This window comes from Salvia hispanica, chromosome 4 (genome assembly GCF_023119035.1).
Source record: "Salvia hispanica cultivar TCC Black 2014 chromosome 4, UniMelb_Shisp_WGS_1.0, whole genome shotgun sequence".
Taxonomy (NCBI): domain Eukaryota; kingdom Viridiplantae; phylum Streptophyta; class Magnoliopsida; order Lamiales; family Lamiaceae; genus Salvia; species Salvia hispanica.
The window spans coordinates 36,544,529-36,553,115 of NC_062968.1; the positions used below are offsets into that span (position 1 = coordinate 36,544,529).

The following is an 8,587-nucleotide window of genomic DNA, read 5'->3' on the forward strand; positions in this document are numbered from 1 at the left end:
TTTTAACATGGAAATTTTTAGTGATTACTTTAGTTGTGTTGTTTTTTTTCCTTATTTTGGGGATATTTATAAGTAAAGTGATGATCGTTTAAATTCAACTTAATCTTATATTGTCGATTTCTTTTTCTTTGTATTTAAATTTCGAATTTATTCAATAAGAATTTCGAATTTCAGTGGAAGCTTGATGATCTGGAAGTTTCAAGTGTGAGTCTATTGAATGAATATAATTACGCCATGTAACGCATAAATAGTTTTTGTTATAAGTTTGCGAATTTTAACGTAGAATATCTCAAAGTATAAATATCATAAGTAATTTATATTTAATATGTTATATTTCTTTGTTCTAAATTCTAATATTAATGATAACATTAATATCTGGTATTTCTGTTCATATTAAATAGCTATAATATTTTTTTTCATCTTAATACATTGATTAAAATAAGTCTCTCTGTTTATGTTCAGTTTTATAGTACTTTCTAATGAAGTGTGTCCATTTTCTATTAATGATATTTTAAAGTTTTTTTTTCTCTCTCTTTATTTTAGGAGATTGATCATGAAATTCTTTTTAAAGTCGATACACACAACTATGTCAGTTTGCAATTGCTTTGATATCACAAAACATAATTTTAATTTAATAGTATCAATTTATTGATTCATGAATATTAATTTTTTTAATGCCAACTGATATTGGTATATCAGATATAATTTTAATTCTCTAAAAATTAGATTTAATCACTACTATGATTCAAACAAAAATAATTTATTTTATTGTTAGATTCATGTCAAATCAATATCCGAAGTTGTGGACAGCACATTTTTTTTTATTTGCAATGTGATAGTTAATTTATAAAAGTATATCGGAGAGGTAAATAGAAAGATAAACTAATATAATTATCATATTTATTTTTTCTTCATGAAAAAATATTCTCAAAGAGTCTCGTATTTGAGAAGGTATTATACCTTATCTCATTTTGAAGATGTATCTTTACTTTCCCATCAATGGAGAGGTAAAATCATATAACCACCATATTGACCTTCTTTTTATAAAAAATCATTCTCCAAGAGGAAAGATATTTGAGAAGGTATTACACTTTATGTTTTTTTAATGCTTTTATACTATTATTTTTTTTTTAAATGATATATCTTTCTATATACCTTTTATCCTTGGAGTTGATTGATTATTAGAAAGGTATATTGCACTTTTTGAGAAAGTATAAACATGATATACCCTTTTTATTTGCCTTCTCCCCTTGGAGTTGCTCTAAATTTTTTAAAATTAGCCTCTGTCTATTTTAAGATCAAGATTTTCACTAATACTAATATTTTAACAATTTTCTTATATTATTACAGTAGTACTTACTCCTTCCATCTCATAAGAATATGTACTCTTTCTATTTTAGCATCTTCCACAAGAATATTCATTTTCTAATTTTGAAAAGTTTTTTCATTCTAATAAAGTGGGACTCGTTCTCCACTAACAATACTTTAATTACTCTTTCTTTCTACATCCCTCTTACTTTATCAATTTTACATTAAAACTCGTATTAAATTCAAAGTGCATATTCTTTAAGGATATAGGGAGTACTAACTAACAAGGCTATTTTTTGTGAATATTATTTCTTCAGTGCAGATTCACGGAATAGGTTTAGAGTAAAGAAGTTTATCCACTGATCTTTTTCCTCCATTTATCAATTTTGTAGTATATCAATGTTTCTAAAATTATGTAGTGATCAATATATTAATAGATAGTAGTATAATTATTTGGGTAAAATAAATGTAATTAATTTGAATATTTGTTATATGGTGTAAATTTAAATAGAAACTAAATTATACCTCAAATATAAAGTTTGGTATTCCATTTGAACAAATTAAAGTTTACTAGGTGCTCCCTCCATTTCTTATTCTTATTAACTGAAGCATTTTTTTCGGCACGAAATTTAAGAATAGTGTGTTAAATGAATGGTGAATAAAGTAAAAGAGTTGAATAGAGAATAAAGTAAAAGAGAGAATTACTTCTTGCTAAAAATAGAAATGACTCAATTATTTTAGAGTTTCTCAAAATAAAAAAATGATAAAATTAACATGAAACGAATGGAGTAATATACAAGTGTCATAAAAAGATTTTTGTGTTGAAAAATACTTAAAAAATATATATACATATATTTCAAGTACTCCGCATGAAAAGTGACAGATTTCATAAAATACAATAAATAGTCACTGCATTAAAAAAAGGGAAGAAAAAGACATGCATTCTTTTAGGCTGAGGAGTATAATATTTTGCATTTTCTAAAGACTTATGATGTGATTTTTTCAAGTTCGGAGAGATAAAAGGTACAAGGTACAAATATCATTTTTAGAGACCAATTTTAAAGTTCCATCGATTAATTAAATAGCATCTTGAATAAAAAAGCATCATGTGTAAAATCTATTATAGCATTATTATATCAAAGTTTAGAGACGCGCAATTATATTTTTAAGAATGAAGGCCGCAAAAGAGACTCTAGCAGAGTTTAGAGAAAAAAAATTCTCTTAAAAATGATTATGAGAATTTATGAGATAATTTTATGAAATTTTACTATTATAATGAATTGATTTCTTTTGATATACGATATTAATGGAGGAAAATAGTGTTGGGGAATTGCAGAAATGGATGTTTTCTAGATTTTTATGGTGGAATGATCTTGTTTTTAGGGATAATAGAGTGATTTGATTTTGCGTTTTCACATTTTTACTTTGTTTTCTATGTTTGTATAGTGGAGTGGTTGTTTTAAGAGGATAATAATAGAGTGATCTTGATTTGCATTTTCATATTTTTAACTTTTGTTAAGAGTGAATCATATTTTTTTACCTAATTTTTGAAAATGTATTAAACGAGGTATTCAAATTTTATAAATACTTTACCCTTTCTTAGACTTCAATGTAATATTACTGAATGGACTTTTTGCACGTTTTTTACATTTTTTTTGTTTAAAATACGATCTCTTTTTTTTTTTTTTTTCTAAAATACGCTCTGGCCTTTATGGGTATCTGCCACCATTTTCTTTTCGGAATTTATAGAGATGTCACCGTTATCCACAATTATATACTACACTATTTAATAAAGTAAGTAAAGAGAAAAATGTAGTTGAATATTATAATGGTGAGAGATGGCAGGATAATTTATTTTCAAATATTAAAAGTGTAATCTTGAATTAAACGAACTAAAAGGGAAAAGTGGACGTCTTGAGTGGTACGGATGGAGTTTAAAATTTGTGTATAATAAATCTGTGAAAAATAAAATAAGATTATATGCATAAAAAATTGGAGTGTATCTGAAAATTGTCATTTCTCTTTTAACACAGACACTAAAATACCCTTAAAAATCTAGAGAGTATTTTTGACGAAAAAAAAAGTCCTGAAAATACAAAAGTCCCTTCAACAATATTACATCAAAGTCGAGGGACATTTGGAGATATTTTTAAAATTTATGAATCACGTTTGATACAATTTTAAGTATAGTTCTCTTTTTTCTATAGACGCACCTAAAGTTAATTGTGCGTGAAAAAAAAATGCAATTTCCATTAGTTCAATTTATAATAGTAAAAGATTTGATTTTATTCTCAATTCTTCAATCCGACTTGTGCCTCTCAGACAAATTATATTACTTGTATTTGTATGTTTCACTTGTCCTCTTCAATGCTCCCAAAATTATTAATGCACAAGTATGATAATACTCCTGAAGCTACTAATTATGGTTATCCATGGTAGCTAATAATGTATACAGTATACGTATATATTTAAGATAAATAAATTGCATAACATTATATAGTTGTAGTACAATAGTTAGTTCAGCTCAAGGTCATAATATATGTTACCTTACTAATCATGTTTGTTAATTTGCTATATTGAGTAGCATAGTAAACTCACAACTCTTACCAAAACTCTCTCTACTAAAAACTTCAATTTTATATAGGATAAATAAATTACTATGAAATGTTTGGGACAGAAATTTAGTCAATCAAGAATTCAACAAAACATAGTATTGTTTCGAATTCAGTAGAAATCAAGTAATCAACAGTTAATTCAACTTATTTAAGCACTACAGTTATAAGAGAAGAGTAAATCTTGGTTCACTATTGCAAACATTAACCATCTCAATAATTGTCCCTTTTAAAATAAGCTTATTCGAACAAACAAACAAAATTGCCCGAGTTTATTTGCCACTCCTTTAGCTCTATTTTTCATAATAATTGGAAAACAAATCAGCTCAGAAACATTTTATTATAAATTATATGATCACCATACGTTGAAGGGTACTTAATTTAAATGTTTAGGTGATGGAAAGATATACAAATAAATCTCAATGGAGTCAACTATTTTATTGATATATGGGCATGAAGGGTTGACATTCGTAACGTTGAAGAAGCAAACACCTTTTTCTAAGTAGTGCGGTACCAATATAAACTTGAAACGTGTAATGAATTTAGGATTTGACTCTTTTGTTAAGCAAACTTCATTTTGTTTAATCTTTTTGACTTCTTGGTTATCTAAAAAGTATGTGTGATGTGTCATTTCTAGTGCTGATAATTGATTTTATAAGAAATATTCCCTATACATTGATAATAATATTGGGTATGATAACATTTATTACGTTCAGTATTATAACAACTTGAATACTTGATATTTCGTTAGGTACTACTATGATTTATATATGAGTCAAATTTCTTTTATTAGTTCAGTTTGTTAATCTGCTAACTAATTATATCCTAAATCTAAGTATAAACAAATTCTTTGTTACCACATAATTCGATTTACTCGATTACATACGAGTAAGATTTCTTTAAAAAAAAGTAACAGTAGCATATGGTGGAGTATATATTTAAACGTCTAATGTAATTAATAAAAATCTATAATTCTAATTAATTTGCTAATCAAATGATTTTTTTTTCCCACTGATCAAAACACGTTAAATGAATGATATTGAGTGATGAAATCAGGTCGAATGTGAATGTTTAAGAAAGTTAAACTTAATTGCATTGAACTATCCGTAAGAAATCACAAAATCGATGAAATTGATTGTGTTACGCAATAATGATATTTTCTATATTTAATTATGAAGAAGGGAAATCCTTTCACTTCAAGATTTTTTTAAAATAAAAGTAAAACTATAGTAATGTAGATCAATTTAATAAAATAAAAATGTTGAAGATCAATCTAATTGTAATTTGGTCAAATTTGAGTTGACTGTTAAAATTTAATCATTCCGTCATTTTTTTGTCAAAAAATGGACCATTTGTAACATTGAGCACAAAAAACTACCAAAGATGTTGTTGTTTTTTTTTTAATTAAAAATCTGAAAAAGATTGTATATATCTACGACAAAAAAAGTAGACTATAAGAGAATAAGCAATACATGTATTTGTACCATATTTCAAAATTAAAATTGGCAATATTTAAAATAATCAATGACTCTGTTTTATTAATAACTTTTTGCCTATGATCAATTTACACAAGTGAATATTGTTTGACTCGAGGGTTTGTATTTATTGGCCCAAAGTCCACTGAAACTAAATCATTTGGAGAATGTTTAACAGTGGAAGTTTGTATTCAATGTGGGTAATCTAATTATAGAACTTCCAGTCAAATAAATGCAACTGGTCCCTCATATAGTACTTCAGGTTTTGATAATGATTTTAACGTCTAATCAATGACTTGGGATAATCCAAACAATATTCTCAATTTGCTATAGTACTAATCAATTATTCGAATCATCAATTAAATAGGTCCATAACATTTTTAATTTGATCACTTACTTAAAAAATATTGAAAAAAATAGTAGCAAATTCAGTCCATACTTTAAATTAATCTTCATATGTCGTCTCTGAATTTTGATATAAAATTTATATAAAATCACTGAAAACCCAAAGTATATATTGTTCTCTCTCCACAAAATTCGAACATTCATTTTGAAAGAACGAAAAGATCATATAAACATCTTTCATTACTTAATTAATTTTGGTGTATGTGTAAGTAATGCAAAGATAAAACATATTATTATATTATTCTAAAGCAGCTGCAATTATTCTAAGTTGGGCACATGGTTGAATCAGCATATAGGTTATTCATTGAATCAAAGCAAATGTTCCATAATAAATATTTTAGGTGTAAGCAATTGTATATGATTTTTTGTAAGAGTACTAATTAATATCAGCTCTGATGCACAAATACATTGCACTTAGCGTATTGGTGCAGCGGACATGACTAAGCAATGTAGCCGGTCCCCACTAATTAAAGATTAATAATTTCCTAATTTCTTCTTTCTGTTTTGATTGAATTGAAGCTAATGAATTTTGTGGGAAGTGAAAACCACCATATGACTGCACCAAGAATCTAGTTCCTGTTATTATTAGTTAACTAGATTGTGATATTTGGGGTTTCGTAAAAAAACATTTAATTATGGTACCACTTTGATTAGTGTTGGGGCAGTCGGTTCATTGCATCTCATCTTCTAAATATACGTGAGATTTATATAATTTTTTAAAGTCATCCTTAACCTTAATTATTACTACTACTTCTTGATTCAAGCGGACTGGCCGGGCCTATTTGTGGACTAGTGCTTTTATCTTATCTTATAACAATAATTTAAAGATCAAATCAAATTTTAATTTAGCTTAGTTGGGCCTAAGTTTTGCTAAATGTAGCCCAGTCTGATAGTAACATTATAACCAAATTACGTAAAAATTAGTGGAGTACTTCGTTAACTAGGTAAAATTAGGGAGACATCCACTAGAGGTTATTTATGAATCAGAACTGTAGTCCACTTTCCTTTCAAAACTCAATAAAGATGTCGAAATAACCAATTGGTATATAATTGACTCAAATGCATAATTCAAGCTATGAAACTCAACAACTAACACATCAAGATACAATCAAAACCTACAAAATAATGAGTTTGTTACCAATATTTGATGTAACTTCTAAACCTAATGAAAATTCAATTTCTCTGAGAAAATCGAAAGAAAGAGTCGATATGGAATTACAAATTTTGTGTAAGGAAATCTAACCAAAATGGCACTAGCCTTTGAAGCAGTCTTATAGGAGAAGAAAGAAATTTCACAGTCAGCCGAAAAAATTATGAAACATAAGCATTTGAGGGATGCTATGTTTATTGAGATGAAAGCCCTATTAATGAAGAACACTTCGGGTGAAAAACAAACTATCTAAAGGAAGTTTGTAGGATGCCTACGGATGTTTTCAACAAAAAAAAGACATTGTAATAAAAGAATATACCCAGACTTATAAAGTAGACTATGTTGAGACTTTCTCCCAAACCTAAGGGGTGGACTATTCGTGGGGTGAGCTAGGCTAAAACTTTCTTACATACCTATAAGGTGGACTATGCTGAGACTTTCTCAACTCATGGCATAAATTAACACCGAAGGACCACATTCTCTATTGTCGCAAACAAGGAGTGATCTCGACTAATGCTTTCTTGCACGTAGAACTACCAAAGTCCAAAGCAGATATTTATTGCTGAATGTATTTTGTGTTCAGGCAGATAACAGGTGAGGAATGTAATTTGTGTTGCAGCTTATTAAACAGATAGTAATACACAAATTTTTTATGATAGTTCACATTAGGCAGTGTCGGAAAATAAAAACACAATCTTATTAAACGGGTTTTTGATTACATTTTACAAAGTGTCCGAAAATAATAACACAAGCTTTACAAATTGAAATCAAGAACAACCCGACCACCAATTTTTCCACTTAACCAGAAATATCAATAGCCTTAACTTCCGGTTTCTTGACTTCCTCCTTGGGCACCGTCACCGTGAGCACTCCATTTTCCATCGCCGCCTTCACCTGCTCCAGCTTGGCATTCTCCGGCAGCCTGAAGCGACGGCAGAACTTGCCACTGCTCCTCTCCACACGGTGCCACTTGTCGTTCTCCTCTTCCTGCTCCTTGCTTCTCTCTCCACTGATTTGCAGAATGCCACCATCCTCAACCTCAACCTTAACTTCCTCTTTCTTCAATCCGGGAACATCAACTTTGAAGAGATGGGCCTCCGGCGTCTCTTTCCAGTCGATGCGGGCGTTGGCCACCGCGCTGGTTTCACGGGCAGAGGAGGGGAAGTTGGTGGAGAGAGGAAAGCCCTCGAAGGGATCCCATACATCCAGGGAAAATGGGTCGAACACGTTGCTGCTGCGGCGGCCGAAGAAGCTCGGAATCAGAGACATTTTTAGCTTCAACTCGGAGAATTAATGCCAATTGTTTGATTGATGAGAGCTTATGATTATGACTTGAAATGTTTGATGAGGAATCGGGATGAAGGAGGAGGAGAATTTATAGTAATCAGGAGAGAAATCGGTCGGTTTCTTGTGGATTCTGGACTTCTCTGTATCTGAATACAAATGGTAGATTCTAGATTTAGCTGCCACATTCTACACTTCTCTGTTGCGAGGAGGATCACATAAAAAATTTGGGCTTGTGAATAAAGTAATAGCCCATAATAAAACAACGCAAGCTTTAGCTAACTGTTTTTAAAGTTACCAACTTTCCATAAATTCTGATTTTTTTCTTTAAACTTTAAAAAGTTTGTGTAATA

The 8,587-nt window shown here is 29.3% G+C and overlaps 1 protein-coding gene across 1 annotated transcript; it reads right to left on the bottom strand.

Moving 5' to 3' along the window:
* Positions 1 to 7,628: 7,628 nt before the first annotated feature.
* On the bottom strand, positions 7,629 to 8,357 carry LOC125217710 (17.8 kDa class I heat shock protein-like). The gene has a single exon (XM_048119231.1). The coding sequence runs from the start codon at positions 8,217 to 8,219 to the stop codon at positions 7,749 to 7,751; it is 471 nt and encodes a 156-aa protein (XP_047975188.1). The 5' UTR covers positions 8,220 to 8,357; the 3' UTR covers positions 7,629 to 7,748.
* Between the last annotated feature and the right edge of the window lie 230 nt (positions 8,358 to 8,587).

Excerpts from the sequence above, each read along its gene's own strand:
- LOC125217710 (XM_048119231.1), bottom strand. The coding sequence starts at position 8,219 with ATGTCTCTGATTCCGAGCTTCTTCGGCCGCCGCAGCAGCAACGTGTTC.